General features: G+C 38.1%; 1 protein-coding gene across 1 annotated transcript in view; it reads right to left on the bottom strand.

The window, feature by feature from the left end:
• INTS4 (integrator complex subunit 4) overlaps positions 1-24,936 on the bottom strand; it is a 135,847-nt gene that overhangs the window by 66,511 nt on the left and 44,400 nt on the right. Inside the window, exons 6-7 of the mRNA XM_082476777.1 lie at positions 11,544-11,650; positions 5,763-5,999 (exon numbers count right to left, since the gene is read on the bottom strand). Of these exons, the coding sequence (XP_082332903.1) occupies positions 5,763-5,999; positions 11,544-11,650 (344 nt within the window). The remainder of the gene's footprint in view (positions 1-5,762; positions 6,000-11,543; positions 11,651-24,936) is intronic.

Below are 24,936 nucleotides of genomic sequence, written 5' to 3'. Positions count from 1 at the left end.
AATGCAGGGGCCGCAGGTTCAATCCCTGGTCGGGGAACTAAGATCCCACATGCTGCAGGGCAACTAAGCCCGCACGCCACAACTACTGAGCCCGTGTGCCTCAACTAGAGAGTCCTCGAGCTGCAAACTACAGAGCCCACACGCTCTGAAGAACAACTAGAGAGAGAAAAACCTGCACGCCACAACTAGGGAGAAGCCTGCACGCTGCAATGAAGAGCCTGCATGCCACAATGAAGATCCTGTGTGCCTCAACTAAGACACAACACAGCCAAAAAAAAAAAAAAAAAAAAGACCTAAACCTAAATGTAAGACTAGAAACCATAAAACTCCCAGAAGAAAACATAGGCAGAACACTCCTTGACATAAATCATAGAAATATTTTTTTGGATCTCTCTCCTAAGGCAAAGGAAACAAAAGCAAAAATAAACAAATGGGACCTAATTAAACTTAAAAGCTTTTGCACAGCAAAGGAAACCACTGACAAAAAAGACAACCTAGTGAATCGGAGAAAAATATTTGCAAATTACATGACCAATAACGGGTTAATATCCCAAACATATAGACAACTCATACACCTCAATATCAATAAAACCCAAACAACCTGCTAAACAATACACTAAACAATACACTAAACAATACACTACTAAATAACCAAGAGATCACTGAAGAAATCAAAGAGGAAATCAAAAAATACCTAGAAACAAATGACAATGAAAACACAACAACCCAAAACCTATGGGATGCAGCAAAAGCAATTCTAAGAGGGAAGTTTATAGCAATAAAATCCTACCTCAAGAAACAAACATCTCAAATAAACAACCTAACCTTACACCTAAAGCAATTAGAGAAAGAAGAACAAAAAAACCCCAAAGTTAGCAGAAGGAAAGAAATCATAACGATCAGATCAGAAATAAATGAAAAAGAAAGTAAACAATAATAAAGATCAATAAAACTAAAAGCTGGTTCTTTGAGAAGACAAAAAAAATTGATAAACCATTAGCCAGACTCATCAAGAAAAAAAGGGAGAAGACTCAAATCAATACAATTAGAAATGAAAAGGGAGAAGTTACAACGGACACTGCAGAAATACAAAGGATCATGACAGATTACTACAAGCAACTATACGTCAATAAAATGGACAACCTGGAAGTAATGGACAGATCCTTAGAAAAGCACAACCTTCCGAGACTGAACCAGGAAGAAATAGAAAATATAAACAGACCAATCACAAGGACTGAAATTGAGACTGTGATTAAAAATCTTCCAACAAACAAAATCCCAGGACCAGATGGCTTCACAGGCGAATTCTCTCAAAAATTTAGAGAAGAGCTAACACCTATCCTTCTCAAACTCTTCCAAAATATAGCAGAGGGAGGGACACTCCCAAACTCCTTCTAAGAGACCACCATGACCCTGATACCAAAACCAGACAAACATGTCACAAAGAAAGAAAACTACAGGCCAATATCACTGATCAACATAGATGTAAAAATCCTCAACAAAATACTAGCAAACAGAATCCAACAGCACATTAAGAGGATCATACACCATGATCAAGTGGGGTTTATCCCATGAATGCAAAGATTCTTTAGTATACGCAAATCAATCAGTGTGATTATTAACAAATTGAAGGAGAAAAATCATATGATCATCTCAATAGATGCAGAAAAAGCTTTCGACAAAATTCAACACTCATTTATGTTAAAAACCCTCCTGAAAGTAGGCATAGAGGGAACTTACCTCAACATAATAAAGGCCATATATGACAAACCTACAGCCAACATCATTCTCAATGGTGAAAAACTGAAACCATTTCCTCTAAGATCAGGAAGAAGAAAAGGTTATTCACTCTCACCATTATTATTCAACAGTCCAGTCTCACCACTACTATTCAACATAGTTTTGGAAGTTTTAGCCACGGCAATCAGAGAAGAAAAAGAAGTAAAAGGAATCCAAATCAGAAAAGAAGAAGTAAAGCTGTCACTGTTTGCAGATGACATGATACTAAACATAAAGAATCCTAAAGACGCTACCAGAAAACTACTAGAGCTAATCAATGAATTTGGTAAAGCAGGATATAAAATTAATGCACAGAAATCTCTTGCATTCCTATACACTAATGATGAAAAATCTGAAAGAGAAATTAAGGAAACACTTCCATTTACCACTGCAACAAAAAGAATAAAATACCTAGGAATAAACCTACCTAAGAAGACAAAAGACCTGTATGCAGAAAACCATAAGACACTGATGAAAGAAATTAAAGATGATACAAACAGATGGAGAGATATACCATGTTTTTGGATTGGAAGAATCAACATTGTGAAAATGACTCTACTACCCAAAGCAATCTACAGATTCAATGCAATCCCTACCAAATTACCAATGGCATTTTTCAGAGAACTAGAACAAAAAATTTCACAATTTGTATGGAAACACAAAAGACCCCGAAGAGCCAAAGCAACCTTGAGAAAGAAAAACGGAGCTGGAGGAATCAGGCTCCCGGACTTCAGACTATACTACAAAGCTACAGTAATCAAGACAGTATGGTATTGGCACAAAAACAGAAATATAGATCAATGGAACAAGATAGAAAGCCCAGAGATAAACCCATGCACATATGGTCACCTTATTTTTGCTAAAGGAGGCCAGAATATACAATGGAGAAAAGACAGCCTCTTCAATAAGTGGTGCTGGGAAAACTGGACAACTACATGTAAAAGAACGAAATTAGAACACTCCCTAACACCACACACAAAAATAAACTCAAAATGGATTAAAGAGCTAAATGTAAGACCAGACACTATAAAACTCTTAGAGGAAAACATAGGCAGAACACTCTATGACATAAATCACAGCAAGATCCTTTTTGACCCACCTCCTAGAGAAATGGAAATAAAAACAAAAATAAACAAATGGGACCTAATGAAACTTCAAAGCTTTTGCACAGCAAAGGAAACCATAAACAAGATGAAAAGACAACCCTCAGAATGGGAGAAAATATTTGCAAATAAAGCAACTGACAAAGGATTAACCTCCAAATTTTACAAGCAGCTCATGCAGCTCAATATCAAAAAAACAAACAACCCAATCCAAACATGGGCAGAAGACCTAAATAGACATTTCTCCAAAGAAGATGTACAGATTGCCAACAAACACATGAAAGGATGCTCAACATCACTAAACATTAGAGAAATGCAAATCAAAACTACAGTGAGGTATCACCTCACACCAGTCAGAATGGCCATCAAAAAATCTACAAACAATAAATGCTGGAGAGGGTGTGGAGAAAAGGGAACACTCTTGCACTGTTGGTGGGAATGTAAACTGATACAGCCACTATGGAGAACAGTATGGAGGTTCCTCAGAAAACTAAAAATAGAACTACCATATGACCCAGCAATCCCACTACTGGGCATATACCCTGAGAAAACCATAATTCAAAAAGAGTCATGTACCACAATGTTCATTGCAGCTCTATTTACAATAGCCAGGACATGGAACAACTTAAGTGTCCATCGACAGATGAATGCATAAAGAAGATGTGGCACATATATACAATGGAATATTACTCAGCCATAAAAAGAAGTGAAACTGAGTTATTTGTAGTGAGGTGGATGGACCTGGAGTCTGTCATGCAGAGTTAAGAAGTCAGAAAGAGAAAAACAAATACCGTATGCTAACACATATATATGGAATCTAAAAAAAAAAAATGGTTCTGAAGAACCTAGGGGCAGGACAGGAGTAAAGCCTCAGAAGAACAGAATGGACTTGAGGACATGAGGAGGAGGATGGGTAACCTGGGACGAAGTAAGAGAGTGGCATGGACATATACACACTACCAAATGTAACATAGATCGCTAGTGGGAAGCAGCCACATAGCACAGGGAGATCAGTTCGGTGCTTTGTGACCACCTAGAGGGGTGGGATAGGGAGGGTGGGAGGGAGACGCAAGAGGGAGGAAGATATGGGGATGTATGTATATGTACAGCTGATTCACGTTGTTATAAAGCAGAAACTAACACACCATTGTGAAGCAATTATCCTCCAATAAAGATTTTTTTAAAAAAAGACCCAATGCAACCAAAAATAAATAAAATTTTAAAATAAATAAATATATACAATTTATGGATAAATAAATATACATATACAGTATTGGGGAATAAAAGACCCAACGCTGCCAAAAATAAATAAATAAATAATTAATTAATTATTTAAAAAAGAAAAAGACTGATGAGATATATTGACAATCAATGCAAGATGCGATTCTGAACTGGATTCTTTTCCTATAAAGGACATTGGAATAAATACTGACATTTGAATGAGGTTTGAGGATTAAATGGTAATATGTTGATGTTAGTGTCCTGATTTTGATGGTCATATTGAGGTTATGAAGGAGAGTATCTTTGTTTATAGGAAACACAAACTGAAGTATTGAAGAGTAATGGGGCACCATGTTAGCAACTTACTCTAAAATGGTTCACAAGAAAAGAAAGTTCTTTATTACTGTGCTTGCAATTTTTCTTCAAGTTTGAGATTTTTTTTTTTTTTTTTTTTAAAGGCCACACCACATGGCTTGGGGGATCTTAGATCCCTGACCAGGGATTGAATCCGGGCCCTCGGCACCGAAAGCACCAAGTCCTAACCACTGGACCACCAGAGAATTCCCAAGTTAGAGATTTTTTTAAAAATGAAAGTTTAAATATACACAAAAAAGAATAAACTAACCATACTGTTTCATAAACATTAGAAAAATATTATATTATCCATAAGAATAAGTGTACTTTAAGACCATAAAAAGGGGGTAGCTATAGCATACTCATACCCACACAGGTGCAGAGAATACCTGGAGGAGTTGTAGGCGGCTTTGCAAAGAAAGTGGATTTCATAACTTGTTTCCCCTCTTGTTTGAGAGGCAAAGAAGCATAGTGGAATGAACACAGACTGGAACCAGACCTAGGTCTGATTGCTGGAGCTGCCACTTAGTATCTATGTGGTCTTCACCAAGCCCCTTTTTAGAAATCCTTACTTTGTAATAATAGGAGTAATATCCCCTACCATGAAGTTTTATGGTGAGTGGATTAAAATGAATTCATTTAATAATTATTGTATGTAAAATCAGCTAATAGTGTCCCAGATATAATAGACATTCAGTAAGTACAAATGCCTAGCATAGTGCCTGGCACTTGGCATGTACTTTTAAGAAAACAACCTGCTTAAGAAGAGAAGGGAAACAGGTGGGGAAAAGAAGGACAGGTGGTGGCAAAAAATAGAAAACAGAGAAGGGTCAGAGGTAAACGTGGGCCAGCTGGATGAAACAGCCCTGCTGATCTGGAACACACAAGCATAAACTTTCTAGTGATAGCTGTCTAATAAGAGGGCAGTCTGTCAGGAAAGGTACTGAGCACCTGTTAATGGTTCACATCAGAATGCTCCAAGGGGAAATTCCTGAACTAAATGGACCTGAACTTTCTGTGTGAAGCTATGTTCTATGTGAAGTTAGACTAGGCAGGTAGGCTTACTTAGAGGAGAGAACAAAGGAAACCTGGAGAGAAAGCTCAGGTGTGGAGGGTGGGGCTCTCAGAGAGGGACTGTCTCCTTATAAAAATGTCTCAATCAAGCATTTTAGATCAGAGTTAGTTCATGCCTCCAAGTTATTTAAGCTACAGAAATGTGAAACACATACTTTTTTTTTTCCCTAAGTATTTGTTTATTTATTTATTTATGGCTGTGCTGGGTCTTCGTTTCTGTGCGAGGGCTTTCTCTAGTTGCGGCAAGCGGGGGCCACTCTTCATCGCGGTGTGCGGGCCTCTCACTATCGCGGCCTCTCTTGTTGCGGAGCACAGGCTCCAGAGGCGCAGGCTCAGTAATTGTGGCTCACAGGCCCAGCTGCTCCGCGGCACGTGGGATCTTCCTAGACCAGGGCTCGAACCCGTGTCCCCTGCATTGGCAGGCAGATTCTCAACCACTGCGCCACCAGGGAAGCCCTGAAACATATACTTTTTTTAAAAAAATTTATTTATTTATTTATTTATGGCTGTGTTGGGTCTTCGTTTCTGTGCGAGGGCTTTCTCCAGTTGCGGCAAGTGGGGGCCTCTCTTCATCGCGGTGCGCGGGCCTCTCACTATCGTGCGTGGCCTCTCTTGTTGCGGAGCATAGGCTCCAGACACGCAGGCTCAGTAATTGTGGCTCACGGGCCTAGTTGCTCTGCGGCATGTGGGATCTTCCCAGACCAGGACTCGAACCCGTGTCCCCTGCATTGGCAGGCAGATTCTCAACCACTGCGCCACCAGGGAAGCCCCCTGAAACATATACTTTTAAGTGATCACAATGTCATGTAGAGTAAGGGCTCAAAATTATCCAACAAAATAACACTAAAACTGAGAAGTTAAGAGAAATTTCCAGATACGAAGCTGACAATGACTCTGTCACAGTTAATACAGCAAAGTTGTTCTTTTTTTTAAAACTATTTTTATTTAGTATGGAAGCATCATTTGTCATAACTAAACTGGTAACTGAACCACCAGCCCCTGGAAGATTGCTGAAATTGTTACAAATACTTCATTTGATTTTCAAACAAACTAAAACATTCTAGTTCCTATTAAGGTAACCAAGGCAACACTGACGCATAACCAGCCTATTACTGCACACTGAATGTTAGCCCAAAAGAGATCATAAGTCTAAATCACACCCTCAGGGCAGCAATTACAGTTTTATGATGTCCTTCCCCCACAGGTCACTACTTACATCACGGCTATCATCACTAATAGCTGCCTAGTCTCTGCTCTGCAGATGATGCTATTTTGGTGTTATACCCAGGCCATTAAAGTGCCATCATTTCTCTATTAATGGAGTGAGTAAGCAAACCACATCCCTGATAATAAGAGCAATCCACGTCAAAAATAAAATAAGCTAAACCAATCAGTTTAAAACTATTGCTACAGGAAAAAAAATCAATGATTAAGTATATCAAGAAAATCTGAGACTGAGGTTAAATAAGACAAAAATACCTTACTGACTCATTCAGTTTCAATATGGCTATTTTTTTCTTTTTTGGGAGGGGGAGGGAGGCAGCACACTGCACGGCTTGTGGGATCTTAGGGCCCCGACCAGGGATTGAACCCCAGCCATGGCACTGACAGCGCTGAGTCCTAACCACTGGACCGCTGAAGAATTCCCATCAATATGGATTGTTTTTAAGCACAGATAAAAATTCAGTGTACTTAGCAATGGAAATGATTCTAACAGACAACCTCTCCTAACAAACAACACATAATATCTGTTTGGGTAGTATTTAACAAATCTTAAAATGCTGTATGTTTCTATCTTTTGCCTTAAGAGCTTAATGTTTTGATACTTTTACCACAGAATTAAAGGAACAGAAAAGAAACAGAATGGAAGAGAAGGTGAGATGGAAACAGAAAAACAAAGAATTAAACTAGGCTCTAAGGAAGCCATATAAGCAAAAATGACAAGATATTTATTCTTCTAGAAAAATCTTCACAGATAGGAAAGAAAGCAGAAGACCTCTAATTTCAGTTGTGCGAATCCTACACAAGAAAAGACTTAGTAATTTCCTGGCCAAATCTAAATCTCTTCATCTCTCAAATGAGGACTAGCTGTACAATGTACCTCAAAGGATTACTAACAGGATAAAATGAGATGAATTTTGAAACGTTAAGAGTACCCAAAAGCATGACTTTCTTCCTACTGTGAAACAAAAAATATGGCAGATTCACATCTTACATTTTAAAAATATATAAAGGAGCAACATGAACTTCAAAAAAATAACAAGGATAAGGGACTTCCCTGCTGGTCCAGTGGTTAAGAATCTGCCTTCCAATGCAGGGGACACGGTTCAATCCCTGGTCGGGGAACTAAGATCCCACATGCCATCGGGCAACTAAGCCCATGTGCCACAACTACTGAGCCCCCATGCTCCTTTTCTTTTCTGTCAGGTCAGCAGAAATAGCCTCTTTTCACTTCTGATTCTAGTAATTTGAGCCTTCTTTTCTTCCTTTCCAAAACTAAAGGTTTATCAATTTTGTTGTCAAATAACAAGCTTTTGGTTTTCTCTAATGTTTTTCTACTCTTGATTTCATTAATTTCTCCTCTAGTTTTTCGTATTTCCCTCTTTCTGCATGCTTTATATTTAGTGTGCTCTTCTTTATACAGCGTCTTAAGGTGGAAGGTTAGGGTACTGGTATGAGATCTTTCTTCTTTTTTACTATAGACACTAATTGCTATAAATTTCCCTCTCAGCATGCATTAGATGCAGCCCAGTTTTGGTATGTTGTGTCTTCATTTTCACTCATCTCAAAGTATTTTCTAATTTCCCTACTGATTTCTTCTTTGACCCTTGGTTAAATAGGAGTATGTTGTTTAATTTCCACATATTTGTGCTTTTCCTAATTTTTTTCTGTTACTCATCTAATTTCATTCCATTGTAGTTGAAAAACATACTTTGCATTATTTCTATCAAAAGAGTGAATGTTATTGTATGTGAATCATATCTCAAGGCACACTGTAGAGCAAAAATCACAGACAAAATAGCATTAGGCAATAGAAACAGTAACTGTAGCTATGAATCATAGTCTTTATTTATGTGAATTTGCAAAACCTTGTGACAGATCTGCCATTTCCAGGTAGTTCAAATTTTCATCCTATTACAAATGGTGAAGAAATGCAAAAAAACTCCATATGAGAAACTGGAAAAGAACATGAAAAGCTCATTCTTAAGAGAGGACATATAAATGAAGAACAAATATGAGGTCTCACTAGTAATCTTTTAAAAAGGAAATTTAAAAAAAATGAAATGTCATTTTCCTCCTACCAAATTAACAGGTTTATCTCTTGTTTAATATCCAATGCTAGAAAAACAGGTGAAATTAGGCACTCTCATATACTGTTGATGGGCATATAAACTGGAATACTTTGGAAAACAATTTGGCAAAAGTATCAAAAGCCTTACAAAAAACTCTAAATGCTTTCATCTAGTAATTCTACTGTGACAATCCATGTTTAGGAAATAACCCTAAATACAGAAAATACTTTAGACTAATCACATTCACTGTATTATTATTTACAATTTTAAAAAATGGCTACAATATAAATGTCCAATAATAGAATAGTTAGGACAAACTATGGTTTAATTACTGGACAAAATATCATGCAACCATTAAAAATATTTCTAAAACATTTACAATATAAGGAAAATACTTTTGTTACGTTAGTGTAAAAGCAAGATTGAACACAGAATATGCTTACAGCTACATGTGTAAAAAGAAAAGCAATCGGGCTTCCCTGGTGGTGCAGTGGTTGAGAATCCGCCTGCCAATGCAGGGGACACAGGTTCGAGCCCTGGTCTGGGAAGATCCCACACGCCGCAGAGCAACTGGGCCCGTGAGCCACAACTACTGAGCCTGCGTGCCTGGAGCCTATGCTCCGCAACAAGAGAGGCCGCGATAGTGAGAGGCCCGCGCACCGCGATGAAGAGTGGCCCCCGCTTGCCGCAACTAGAGAAAGCCCTCGCACAGAAACGAAGACCCAACACAGCCAAAAATAAATAAATAAATAAATTAATTAATTAAAAAAAAGAAAAGCAATCAATCTGTATACAGAAAAAAAATCAGAAAGCATACATCAAAAGACCAATAATAATGGTTGCCTTTATAATGGTTGAGTGTAGTTCTTTCTTTATACTTTTTAGTATCTTTCCAAAGTTCCATGAGTATAAATTTTTATAATAAAAGGTTTATTTCAAACAAATTTAAGAAACTGTTACTTCAAGCAGAACAATCCACTGAGTACGACGCCTCTCTCACAAGCACAACCTCCCAGGTATATACTCTCACATGGGAGATACACTTACTTTCTCAAACACATAATCCCTAGTTTTTTCCACTTAAGCTTTTAATACTGTACTTCTCAAAGTGTTCTGGGTTTGTTTATTGTTGTCATTGTTTATTAAGATAAATGAAATACTCTTTCCTGGGGTTCAGAAATGGCTTTCTAATTCCATGAATATAACCCTTCCACAATTCAAACATATGTCTCCTTATATTCTCAAAATAAATTTATCAAAAAGGTTAAAACTAAAGCCAATTGTCAAAACACTCTTTGACATAAATCACAGCAAGATCCTTTCTGACCCACCTCCTAGAGAAATGGAAATAAAAACAAAAATAAACAAATGGGACCTAATGAAACTTAAAAGCTTTTGTACAGCATAGGAAACCATAAACAAGACAAAAAGACAACCCTCAGAATGGGAGAAAATATTTGCAAACAAAGCAACTGACAAAGGATTACTCTCCAAAATATACAAGCAGCTCATGCAGCTCAATATCAAAAAAACAAACAACCCAATCCAAAAATGGGCTGAAGATCTAAATAGACATTTCTCCAAAGAAGATATACAGATTGCCAACAAACACATGAAAGGATGCTCAACATCACTAATCATTAGAGAAATGCAAATCAAAACTACAATGAGGTATCACCTCACACCAGTCAGAATGGCCATCATCAAAAAATCTACAAACAAGAATGGACTTGAGGACACGGGGAGGGGGAAGGGTAAGCTGGGATGAAGTGAGAGAGTGGCATGGACATATACACACAACCAAATGTAAAACACATAGCTAGTGGGAAGCAGCCGCACAGCACAAGGAGAGCAGCTCGGTGCTCTGTGACCACCTAGAGGGGTGGGATAGGAAGGGTGGGAGGGAGACGCAAGAGGGAGGGGATATGGGGATATATGTATGCATATAGCTGATTCACTTTGTTAGACAGCAGAAACTAACACAACAATGTAAAGCAATTATACTCCAATAAAGATGTTAAAAAAAAAAAAAGTCAATTCTACAAAGTTTAGGAACTGGTGTTATGCACAAAAGACAGCTAATAAAAAGCTCCAAATTAAGTCAAAAGGCACAACTAATGTACATACAATTTTTTATAATCAGATCAACAAAAAAAATTTCCAAAACACTTGTTTGTGTCTAGTTGGTCTGTTTATTGAGGCAACAAAGTATCATAAAAAGAATATGGAAAAAAAAAAAAAAGAATATGGGCTTTGAAATCAGAAAAAGGTGTTTATGCCCTGGTTCTGCAACTTCCTAACTGTGAAAACTTGGGGAAACTAAACGTCTCCAACCTCAATTCCCACCTTAGTAAAAGAGGTATAATAGCACTTCCCTAAAGGACTATGAGGAACAAATGAAAAACTGGGTACAAAGTACCATAATAAGCAAAGTGCATATATTAGGTACAGGATACATGGTAGTTCCTATGATTATTTTCATTTCTTTTGGGAGGATGAGGAAGTTCATTTTATAACAAGTTACTCAACTTTATTCCTAATCCAACATCAAGAAACAAAAAAAATGAGGCAGCTCTTAAAACCATTAGGAGTCCTTGGCAATTCTCAGTTATAGATTTAGGATGGAGGTAAGCAGATCTTACAGCTCATATCACCTCTCCAGATAATGCAAAAGTGTTCAAAAAAGATGCAACCCTGTGTCTAACGATTATATTCTTACCTTGCAGGCTACATCAACTAATCGCATCTGGATAGCTTGATTGTCTGGGAGTTTAGTGCCAATTGCAAGCAAAGTGTCCAACAGCTGAGCTAGGACTTGATGAGACTCTAGAAAGGAAGATGGAAAGTTGGGTTTTAGAATTTCAAAAGGAGATCACTATAGAAACTAAATTTACTTGGGTAAAGAATGTAGATTTTTGTCCGCTGGGTTCTACTGTTTGATCCCTGATTCCCTTCAACTAAGTTCCTAAAGGGATCATATCTAAAAATTTGAGTCCTCCACAGCATGGCGCATGCTGTGCCAAAAATGCCAAAAATGTTTAGTGCTTGACTAATTCAAGGGCTTTTCATTGCCTTCAAGATAAAGTCTAAATTCCTTAGCAGGGCATGCATACATACATACATACATATATACATACATACATACATACCAGTCCCGCCATGATGTCTAGCCCTCCCTACTTTTCTAGCCTCATCTCTTTCAGGTCTCCTCTAGCACCCTTTTCCCCAATTACTTATAATTTCATGTCCCCCTACCTTTGCTCAGGCCAACTTCCCTACCTAGAATGCCTTCATCTACATCCAACTCCATTTTCAACCTTACTCCCCAGGGAGCACCTACTAATCCTGAAGTGTCACCTCCTGTATAGTGCTTTTCCTTCTTCCCCTAAAAAAATTGACCATTTCTTCCTCATGCTTCCACTGAATCAGCTCTAACACTTAACGATACTTATTTATTTGCATATCAGACAAAACCAGGAGACTGAAAGATCCTTAAGGGCAAGGACTGTGTTTTATCCACCTTTGTATTATCAGAATCTAGCACGACTCATTATATGCCCAACAGATGCTTAATAAATGGGCAAACAGCCAATTCTAAGTGAATCACTATCAATCACCTTAGCCAGATTCTCTTCTTTGTCTAAATTCTCTTCTTTGTTCCAAAATACGGCTCTTATAATGCTAGTTGTATACAAGAGGATTTAGGTGGCATTAGGAAAATCATTTTTATATTAATAACCTTGTACAGGCATACCTTGTTTCACTGTGCTTCACTTTATTGCACTTTGCAGACACTGTACTACATTTTTTACAAATTGAAGGTCTGTCTCAACCCTGCATCAAGCAAGTCTATCAGTGCCATTTTCAACAGCATTGCTCACTTCATGTCTCTGTCACCTTTTGGTAGTTCTTGAAATATTTCAAACTTTCATTATTATATTTGTTATGGTGATTTGTGATCAATGATCTTTGATATTACTATTGCAAAAAGATAATGACTCACTAAAGGCTCAGATTATGGTTAACATTTTTTACCAATACAGTATTAAGGTAGTACATTCTTTTTAGACATAATGCTATTGCACACTTAATAGACTACAGTATAGTGGAGACATTACTTTTATCTGCACTGGGAAATCAAAACACTTGTGTGACTTGCTTTATTGTGATATTCACTTTACTGTGGTGGTCTGGAACAGAACCTGCAATATCTCAGAGGTATGCTTGTACATATTTTAATGAACAAAATAAAAATTGCAGTTATTATGTTGATGACATTAATTTCCTTTTACCTTTACTAATATAGTCTCTTTAATTTTATTTAACTAAAAAATAATTGTCCACTTAAGAAAAACATTAAGTAAACCATAATATAGATGTGAAACAAATATGTCAAAAATGGTATGATATATAAATGACTAAAGCTCAGAAAACACTGGTTAAATCACCTCTTACTAAGACTTCCAGTAAAACACAATAGATTGAACACATCTGTTTATCACTAATTCTTTCCTAAAACCTCATTAACATATAAGCGTAAAGAAATTTAAAAGGTATAAACTTACAAGGACAAAGAAAACAGGAGAAGAAAGGTAAGCAGATGAGAAAAGTCAACAAATTTTTCAGAGATGGAAAGCAGTTAAAAAGTCTATGGCAGCTCGGTGCTTTGTGACCACCAAGAGGGGTGGGATACGGAGGGTGGGAGGGAGGCACAAGAGGGAGGAGATATGGGGATATATATATGTGTGTAGCTGATTCACTTTGTTATAAAGCAGAAACTAACACACCATTGTAAAGCAATTATATTCCAATAAAGATGTTAAAAAAATACTTAGTATGTCAAAAAATAAATAAATAAAATCAAAAAAAAAGTCTATGGCAGAACTGAGAAATCTAATACTAAATGCCTACTGAGGAGGGTGTCGTGACAGAGCAAATAAATTCTAGCCATACGCCCAGAAAGATTCAGGAATGGTAGATTTAAAAAAAACAACCAAAAAACACCCCAAAACAGGGATGAGGCAGGGATTTGTTTGAAAGGTCTATAAGAAGTAGTTGGACCCCTGCCTCCTTCCCTATCCTATATAACCAAGTGACCACTGAAATAGGAGGTTTGTTCTCTATGAAAATTAGGACAGAAAGGATCTAATTTGGGGAATACCAGGTGAGGACAGGGAGGAAATATAATGAAGAAGAGAAGATTAAGAGATAATCAACATATTGAAAATGAGACTCCCTCCCTCTCCCTAGCTCCCTTCAGTTGCTTTGGCTAAAAAAAACACATGGCAGCCAGGCATTTCTGTCTTCCTAGCAGGAGAGTCAAAAGCTGATGGATCCCACAGAAAAACAGCAAAGGACACCAATATTTAACAGTCCTCCGAAGACATAAAGGATCATCTTAGAGTGAAGCCTACCAGCTGACAAGCCCCATCCATTCACACAGAACTACCAATCAGCTTTTTATTGCCTCATCTTAAATTTAAATGCAATGCCAAGGATCATCAAGAAAAGTCTCCATTAATACAATACTGTAAATCAACTATACTTCAATAAGAATTTTTTTAAGTTGAATAGATTAAAAAAGGAAAGAAAAGTCTCCAATATGAAAGAGGCCGCAAAGAGATAAGAAGGTGCTAAGAGAAAACGGAAGAGAGGTGAAGAAATCTCCAACACCACTACACTGCCCTGTAATTTATTTCTTCAAAAAGATGATTCTGCATGACAACCATGAAAAGCTAGTCAAACATTTTTGAACTTAACTCTTGCCTCCGATAAATCACAAATCTAATCTAAATCTTAAATCCTGGTCTCTCTCCCAAGTTCCAGACCTACATTGTAACTCCAGGTTAAATGAACATCACCACATGAATAACTGAATCCTCAACATCTCTTCTCTAAACTACCCAGTTCATCAAAGCAAATTCCACACAACCACCAAAATATCTTTCCAAGACTAGACTTGATCATTTCATGCCTTGTTCAAAAAGAACAAGGTTCCCACTGCCTGCAAAATAACATTTAAAATCCTCAGCACTCAACACTACCTACCCTTTGGCTTCAAAACATTTTACCAGTGTTTTTCTTCCAAAAGCCCCTTACTTCCTGCTGATCTCTCAAGAAACAATTCAGTTCTTCAAACATCTCTTATACTTTCCCAGTTCTCTACCATCTATCATATTGTTCCTTCTCCTTGGCACCACTTTTAACCAAATTTGAGGGATTTGGACTTTCCAAATCTACCTCTTCACTAAGCCTTTCTAGATCCCACCAGTCAGCACTGATCCCATTCTCTCCTCTGCTGCTACAGTATTTTAATTATACCTTCTCTAAAATGAGCTTTGTGTTATCATTAGTGGTATAATATGTACTGATACTAGAGAAGCGGTGCTTGCCAAGGAGTTACAAAACTCATACATCTGATGAACTGAAATGAAAGACATCTGGTCCAAAGTGTGGACCAGTCTTGGATTTGAAAGTGCATAGTAGACTGATAACTGGGAAACTCTTAATTTTAAGCTGCAAATACAGAGTGACTTTAGCAGTCACTTTACTTCCCTGGAATTCATGAGCTCTGAAATAAAGGGTTTGAACTAGATGATACTTATGGTCCCTTCCAGTTCTATCTTGTATGAATCTAGGTAGGCCAGGAACAGGAAAATAGGAAGAGTCCTAGATCAGCTCTCTTAGAGACAAGTAACAAACATTAGAATACTTAACAAAAAGTTAAAACAGCTATTTCCATGAATACTGCATAATTTGGCTAGGATGAGGTTTGAATCAAAATTAACTCTCTCTTGTAATGTTTCTATTTTAGAGGTAAGTGTTTTTGGTTAAACCATGGTCCATAAGAAAGAGCACTGCACTAAGTTCTCAGTCCTGCTACTTCTTTTAGCTAGATCAACTCACTTCAACTCATTTCATCTCTCTGGGACCTAGAGTCTGTCATCTGCAAAATGAAGGAATTACACAAGATGGTCCCTATAAGGCCATTTATAGCTCAAAAAGTCTATGGCTTTATGAAATCCCCAATCATAAAGTATGAAATTCTTCCAAGTATAGCTTCTATAAGAATTTTGCACAGAAAAAAAGGATACTTCTATACTGACACAATGTAATTGTTTTGGTGCTTTTAAGACTTTTTTTTAAAAATAAATTTATTTATTTATTTATTTATTTATTTTTGGCTGTGTTGGGTCTTAGTTTCTGTGCGAGGGCTTTCTCTAGTTGCAGCGAGCGGGGGCCACTCTTCATCGCGGTGCACGGGCCTCTCACTATAGCAGCCTCTGTTGTTGCAGAGCACAGGCTCCAGACGCGAAGGCTCAGTAGTTGTGGCTCACAGGCCCAGCTGCTCCGCGGCATGTGGGATCTTCCCAGACAAGGGTTCGAACCCGTGTCCCCTGCATTGGCAGGCAGATTCTCAACCACTGCGCCACCAGAGAAGCCCAAGACTTCTTTTTTTTGATATGGACCATTTTTAAAGTCTTTGTTGAATTTTTTACAATATTGCTTCTGTTTTATGTTTTGGTTTTTTGGCCCTGAGGAATGTGAGATCTTAGTTCCCCAACCAGGGATCCAACCCACACACCCTGCACTGGAAGAAGAAGTCTTAACCACTGGACCACCAGGGAAGGCCCTGTTTTGGTGCTTTTAAAAGAAATATTTTTTTTGCCATTTTGCCACTCTCTACAACAGCAAAAACATACCTGTTAGTATTTAATATATTATCAACAACCTAATTTTTATGAAGGTAATGTATAAAAATGGGAAAATTACATGTAATATTAAGTAAATATACTAAAACACAAAATAATACATTCCCTATAAGTACAACCATATAAAACTTATATAAGTAAAAGGTAATATGTAAAACAAATTATTTTTGATTGTCGGTTTATTGGAGTATAATTGCTTTACAATGTTGTGTTAGTTTCTGCTGTACAGTGAAGTGAATCAGCTGTATGTATACATATATTCCCTCCCTCTTGGACCTCCTTCAACCCCCCATCCCACCCATCTAGGTCATCACAGAGCACCAAGCTGAGCTCCCTGTGCTATACAGCAGGTTCCCACTAGCTATATATTTTACACATGGTAGTGTATTTATGTCAAACCTATCTTCATCCCACCCTCCCCTTCCCCCTCTGTGTCCACACGTCTGTTCCCTACATCTGCATTTCTATTCCTGCCCTGCAAATAGGTACATCTGTACCATTTTTCCAGATTCCACATATATGCGTTAATATACAATATTTGTTTTTCTCTTTCTGACCTACTTAACTCTGTAGGACAAACTCTAGGTCCATCCACAACTCTACAAATAACCCAATTTCATTTCTTTTTATGGCGGAGTAATATTCCATTAAATATACGTACCATATCTTCTTTATCCATTCATCTGTCGATGGACATTTAGGGGTTTCCATGTCCTGGCTATTGTAATTAGTGCTGCAATGAATATTGGGGTACATGTGTCTTTTTTGAATTATGGTTTTCTCAGGGTATATGCCCAGTAGTGGGATTGCTGGGTCATATGGTAATTCTATTTTTAGTTTTTTGAGGAACCTCCATATTGTTCTCCATAGTGGCTGTATCAATTTACATTCCCACCAACAGTGCAAGGGGGTTCCCTTTTCTCCACACCCTCTCCAGCATTTGTTGTTTGTAGATTTTCTGATGATGTCCATTCTAACTGGTGTGAGGTGATACCTCATTGTAGTTCTGATTTGCATTTCTCTAATAATTAGTGATGTTGAGCATCTTTTCATGTCCCTTTTGGCCATCTGTATGTCTTCTTTGGAGAAATGTCTGTTTAGGTCTTCCACCCATTTCTTGATTGGGTTGGTTGTTTTTTTGATATTGAGCTGAATGAGCTGCGTGTATATTTTGGAGACTAATCCTCTGTCCGTTGTTTCATTTGCAAATATTTTTCCCATTCTGCTATTTTCATTACTCTAGGAGGTGGGTCATAAAAGAACTTAATGTGATTTATGTTAAAGAGAGTTTTTCCTATGTTTTCCTCTAAGAGTTTTATAGTGTCCGGTCTTAACATTTATGTCTTTAATCCGTTTTTCTTTTTTAACATCTTTATTGGAGTATAACTGCTTTACAATGGTGTGTTAGTTTCTGCTGTATAACAAAGTGAATCAGCTATACATATACATATAGCCCCATATCTCCTCCCTCTTGCGTCTCCCTCCCGCACTTCCTATCCCACCCCTCTAGGTGGTCACAAAGCACTGAGTTGATCTCCCTGTACTACGTGGCTGCTTCCAACTAGCTATCTATTTTACATTTGGTAGTGTATATATGTCCATGCCACTCTCTCACTTTGTCCCAGCTTACTCTTCCCCCTTCCCGTGTCCTCAAGTCCATTCTCTACGTCTGCATCTTTATTCCTGTCCTGCCCCTAGGTTCTTCATAACCTTTTCCTTTTTTTTTTTTAGATTCCATATATATGTGTTAGCCTACGGTATTTGTTTTTCTTTCTGACTTACTTCACTCTGTATGACAGACTCTAGGTGCATCCACCTCACGACAAATAACTCAATTCGTTTCTTTTTATGGCTGAGTAATATTCTATTGTATATATGTGCCACATCTTCTTTATCCATTCATCCGATGATGGACACTTCGGTTGCTTCCATGTCCTGGCTATTGTAAATAGAGCTGCAATGAACATTGGGGTGCATGTGTCTTTCTGAATTATAGTTTTCTCTGGGTATATGCCCAGTAGTGGGATTGCTGGGTCATATGGTAATTCTATTTTTAGTTTTTTAAGGAACCTCCATACTGTTCTCCAGAGTGCCTGTATCAATTTACATTCCCACCAACAGTGCAAGAGGGTTCCCTTTTCTCCACACCCTCTCCAGCATTTATTGTTGGTAGATTTTTTGATGATGGCCATTCCGACTGCTGTGAGGTGATACCTCATTGCAGTTTTGATTTGCATTTCTCTAATGATTAGTGATGTTGAGCATCCTTTCATGTGTTTGTTGGCAATCTGTATACCTTCTTTGGAGAAATGTCTATTTAGATCTTCAGCCCATTTTTGGATTGGGTTGTTTGTTTTTTTGATACTGAGCTGCATGAGCTGCTTGCAAAATTTGGAGATTAATCCTTTGTCAGTTGCTTTATTTGCAAATATTTTCTCCCATTCTGAGGTTTGCCTTTTCGTCTTCTTTATGGTTTCCTTTGCTGTGCAAAAGCTTTTAAGTTTCATTAGGTCCCATTTGTTTATTTTTGTTTTGATTTCCATTTCTCTAGGAGGTGGGTCAAGAAGGATCTTGCTGTGATTTAAGTCATAGAGTATTCTGCCTATGTTTTCCTCTAAGAGTTTTAGAGTGTCTAGCCTTACATTTAGGTCTTTAAGCCATTTTGAGTTTATTTTCGTATATGGTGTTAGGTAATGATCTAATTTCATTCTTTTACATATAGTTGTTCAGTTTTCCCAACACCATTTACTGAAGAGGCTGTCTTTTCTCCATTGTATACCCTTGCCTCCTTTGTCATAGATTAGTTGACCATAAGCACGTGGGTTTATCTCTGGGCTTTCTATCCTGCTCCATTGATCTATATTTCTGTTTTTGTGTCAGTACCATATTGTCTTGATTACCGTAGCTTTGTAGTACAGTCTGAAGTCCGGGAGCCTGATTCCTCCAGCTCCGTTTTTTTCCCTCAAGATTGCTTTGGCTATTCAGGGTCTTTTGTGTCTCCATACAAATTTTAACATTTTTTGTTCTAGTTATGTGAAAAATGCCACTGGTAGTTTGATAGGCACTGCAATGATTCTGTAGATTGCTCTGGGTAGTATAGTCATATTCACAATATTGATTCTTCCAATCCAGGAGCATGGTATATCTCTCCATCTATTTGTGTCATCTTTGATTTTCTTCATGAGTGTTTTATAGTTTTCTGAGTACAGGTCTTTTACCTCCTTAGGTACGTTTATTCCTAGGTATTTTATTCTTTTTGTTGCAATGGTAAATGGGAGTGTTTCCTTAATTTCTCTTTCTGATCTTTTGTTATTACTATATAAGAATGAAAGAGATTTCTGTGCATTAATTTTGTACCCTGCAACCTTACAAAATTCATTGATTAGTTCTAGTAGTTTTCTGGTGGCATCTTTAGGATTTTCTATGTATAGTATCATGTCACCTGCAAACAGGGACAGTTCTACTTCTTCTTTTCCAATTTGTATTCCTTCTATTTCTTTTTCTTCTCTGACTGCCGTGGCTAGGACTTCCAATGTTATGTTGAATAACAGTAGTGAGAGTGGACATCCTTGTCTGGTTCCTGATCTTAGAGGAAATGCTTTCAGTGTTTCACCATAATGATGTTTGCTGAGGGTTTGTCATATATGGCCATTATTATATATATTTTTTAAATTTATTTATTTATTTATTTATTTATTTATTTATTTATGGCTGTGTTGGGTCTTCGTTTCTGTGCGAGGGCTTTCTCTAGTTGCGGCAAGTGGGGGTCACTCTTCATCGCGGTGCGTGGTCCTCTCACTGTCACGGCCTCTCGTTGCAGAGCACAGGCTCCAGACGCACAGGCTCAGTAATTGTGGCTCACGGGCCTAGGTGCTCCGTGGCATGTGGGATCTTCCCAGACCAGGGCTCGAACCCGTGTCCCCTGCATTGGCAGGCAGATTCTCAACCACTGCGCCACCAGGGAAGCCCGCCATTATTATATTGAGGTAGGTTCCCTCTTGGTCATTTTCTGGAGAGTTTTCATCATATGTGGGTGTTGAATTTTGTCCAAAGCTTTTTCTGCATCTATTGAGATGATCATATGGTTTTTATTCTTTAATTTGTTAATATGGTTTATCACAATGATTGATTTGCATATATTAAAGAATCTTTGCATCCCTGGGATAAATCCCACTTGATCATGGTGTATGATCTCTTTAATGTGCTGTTGGATTCTATTTGCTAGTATTTTGTTGAAGATTTTTGTGTCTATGTTCATCAGCGATACTGGTCTGTAATTTTCTTTTTTGTGATATCTTTTTCTGGTTTTGGTATCAGGGCAATGGTGGCCTCATAGAACAAGTTTGGGAGTGTTCCTACCTCTGCAACTTTTTGGAACAGTTTGGAAGGATAGGTGTTAACTCTTCTCTAAGTGTTTGACAGAATTCCCCTGATAAGCCATCTCGTCCTGGACTTTTGTTTGCTGTAACATTTTTACTATTTCATTACTTGTGATTGGTCTGTTTATATTTTCTAATTCTTCCTGGTCCAGTCTTGGAAAGTTGCACCTTGACAAGAATTTGTCTATTTCTTCCAGGTTGTCTATTTTATTGGCATATAGCTGCTTGTAGTAGTCTCTTATGATCCTTTGTATTTCTGAGGTGTCAGTTGTAATCTCTCCTTTTACATTTCTAATTTTATTGATTTGAGTCCTCTCCCTTTTTTTCTTGATGAGTCTGGCTGAAGGTATCAATTTAGTTTATCTTCTCAAAGAACCAACTTTCAGTTTTATTAATCTTCGCTACTGCTTTCCTCATTTCTATTTCATTTATTTCTGCTCTGATCTTTATGATTTCTTTCCTTCTACTGACTTCAGGTTTTCTTTGTTCTTCTTTCTCTAGTTGCTTTAGGTGTAAGGTTAGACTGTTTATTTGAGATTTTTCTTGTTTCTCGAGGTGAGCCTGAATTGCTATAAACTTCCCTCTTAAAACTGCTTTGGCTGCATCGCATAAGTTTTGGATATTTGTGTTTTCGTTGCCATTTGTTTCTAGGTTTTTAAAAATTTCTTCTTTGATTTCTTCAGTGATCTCTTTGTTATTTAGCAGCGTATTGTTTAGCCTCCATGTGTTTGTATTTTTTACAGTTTTTTTCCTGTAATTGATATCTAGGCTCATAGCGCTGTGGTTGGAAAAGATACTTGATATGATTTCAATTTTCCTAAATTTACCAAGGCTTGATTTGTGACCCAAGATGTGATCTATCCTGGAGAATGTTCCGTGTGCAGTTGAGAAGATAGTGTATTCTGTTGTTTTTGGATGGAATGTCCTATAAATATCAATTAAGTCCATCTGTTCTAACATGTCATTTAAAGCTTGTGTTTCCTTATTTATTCTCATTTTGGATGATCTGTCCATTGGTGAAAGTGGGGTGTTAAAGTCCCTTACTATTATTGTGTTACTGTCGATTTCCCCTTTTATGGCTGTTAGCATTTGCCTTATGTATTGAGGTGCTCCTATGTTGGGTGCATAAATATTTACAACTGTTATGTTTTCTTCCTGGATTGATCCCTTGATCATTATGTAGTGTCCTTCTTTATCTCTTGTAACAGTCTTTATTTTAAAGTCTACTTTATCTGATATGAGTGCTACTCCAGCTTTCTTGTAATTTCCATTTACATGGAATATCTTTTTCCATTCCCTCACTTTCAGTCTGCATGTGTCCCTAGGTCTGAAGTGGGTCTCTTGTAGACAGCATATATACGCATCTTGTTTTTGTATCCATTCAGCCAGTCTGTGTCTTTTGGTTAGGGCATTTAATCTATTTACATGCAAGGTGATTATCAATATGTATGTTCCTATTACTATTTTTTTAATTGTTTTGGGTTTGCTTTTGTGGCTCTTTTTCTTCTCTTGTGTTTCCTAGAGAAGTTCCTTTAGCATTTGTTGTAGAGCTGGTTTGGTGGTGCTGAATTCTCTTAGCTTTTGCTTGTCTGTAAAGCTTTTGATTTCTCCGTCAAATCTGAATGAGATCCTTGCTGGGTAGACTAATCTTGATTGTAGGTTTTTCCCTTTTATCACTTTAAACATATCCTGCCACTCCTTTCTAGCCTGCAGAGTTTCTGCTGAAAAATCAGCTGATAACCTTATGGGGATTCCCTTGTATGTTATTTGTTGTTTTTCCTTTGCTGCTTTTAATATGTTTTCTTTGTATTTAATTTTTGATAGTTTGATTACTATGTGTCTTGGCGTGTTTCTCTTTGGATTTCTTCTGTATGGGACTCTCCGTGCTTCCTGGACTTGGGTGGCTATTTCCTTTCCCATGTTAGAGAAATTTTCGACTATAATCTCTTCAAATATTTTCTCTGGTCCTTTCTCTCTCTCTTCTCCTTCTGGGACCCCTATCATTCGAATGTTGGTGTGTTTAATGTTGTCCCAGAGGTCTCTGAGACTGTCCTCAATTCTTTCTTTATTCTTTATTCTGCTCCTCTGCAGTTATTCCCACCATTCAATCTTACAGCTCACTTACTTAATGTTCTGCCTCAGTTATTCTACTATTGATTCCTTCTAGTGCATTTTTCATCTCAGTTATTGTGTTGTTCATCACTGTTTGTTTGTTCTTTAGTTCTTCTAGGTCTTTGTTAAACATTTCTTGTATTTTCTCAATCCGTGCCTCCATTCTATTTCTGAGATTTTGGACCTTTACTATCAATACTCTGAATTCTTTTTCAGGTAGGTTGCCTATTAACTCTTCATTTATTTGGTTTTGTAGGTTTTTACGTTACTCCTTCGTCTGTAACATATTTTTCTGTCGTCTCATTTTTTCTGATGGATGGGGCTGTATTCCTGCCTTACTGGTTGTTTGGCCTAAGACGTCCAGCACTGGAGTTTGCAGGCAGTTGGGTAGAGCCAGGTCTTGGTGCTGAGATGAGGACCTCTGGGAGACCTCACTCCAATTAATATTCCCTGGTGTCTGAGGTTCTCTGTTAGTCTATCAGTTTGGACTCGGCACTCCCACCAAGGAGATCAGCCCCAACCCCCGGTCTGGGAACCAAGATCCTGCAAGCCATGCAGCACGGCGATAGAAAAGAAAACAAAACACACACACAAAAAAAGGAGCAGTACAATAACAAAATAAAAAATAAAATAAAATTAGAAAAACCAAAAAATATATTAGGAAAAATAAAAATATAAGTGAAACAACGACAACAAAGTAAAACAGAACCACAACAGAAAAAAGAAAAACAAAAAGGGAACATGCCAAAAGGAGCAGAATAACAAACTATAAAGAATAAAATAAAATTAGAAAAATAAAAATATAAATGATTCAACAACAAGGTAAAACAGAAACACAACCTAAAAAAAAAAAAAAAGACCCTTGGCTGAGGGGGGCAGAGTTTAGGCAGGGGTGGAACTTAGGCAGGTGTGGGGTTTAGTGTGGGCGAGCCTAGGCGTAGCACCTGTGGGGAAAGGCAACACGGCCTGAGGGGGGCCTTGGTGTACAGACTTCGGAATTCACAGGTAAGGCCCTGGGTGGGGGTGTGTGGACAAAGCTTAGGCTCAGCACTGATGGACCTCCAAGGGTGGAGGATTAGGCCCGAGACCTCAGCAGGCTCCCTATGGGCCCAAGTGGGCAGGGAAATGCTGGCTGTGCTCCCTTCCATTCCTGCCCGCTCCCGAGGGTATCCCCTGTCCCTGTTGATCCCCTAACCGTGGGTGGGCCCCACCTGGTCTGGGAACCCCTCCCCTCCCCCAGCAGCCCCTCAGGGGCGCTGGTCCCATCCCACCTCCACTTCTCCTTTCCCCTCACTCACCCACATGTCCTACCCAGTCACTCAGGGGTTCCTACCATCCCCTTCGATGTCTGTGGTCCCCCACCAGTGCCTGGTAGGTGTCCTAGCTGTGCAGAGATGTGAACTCTGCATCCTCCTAGTCTGCCATCTTGACTCCGCCCCCATTAAATTGTTTTATGGTAGCAGTAGAAATATTTTTTAAATTTCTCCCTAATGTCATTACATTGGCATTTCAATAAATGCCAAAAAAATTTTTTAAAGATATTTTCATTGTTTCCTGTAAATTAAAAGTCTTGGGTCAAAATTCAAAACAGGTGAGCTCTACCCACCACCAGAGCCTCCCATCAAGCCTCTTAGATAGCCTCAACCACCAGATGGCAGACAGCAGAAGCAAGAAAAACTACAATCCTGCAGCCTGTGGAACAAAAACCACATTCACAGAAAGACAGACAAGATGAAAAGGCAGAGGGCTATATACCAGATGAAGGAACAAGATAAAACCCCAGAAAAACAACTAAATGAAGTGGAGATACGCAACCTTCCAGAAAAAGAAGTCAGAATAATGATAGTGAAGATGAACCAGGACCTCGGAATAAGAATGGAGGCAAAGATTGAGAAGATGCAAGAAATGA

This window comes from Balaenoptera physalus, assembly GCF_965194825.1.
Source record: "Balaenoptera physalus genome assembly, chromosome: 10".
Classification (NCBI taxonomy): Eukaryota; Metazoa; Chordata; class Mammalia; order Artiodactyla; family Balaenopteridae; genus Balaenoptera; species Balaenoptera physalus.
Note: the sequence above shows the minus strand (reverse complement) of the source record. Positions and strands in the feature narration are given on the sequence as shown.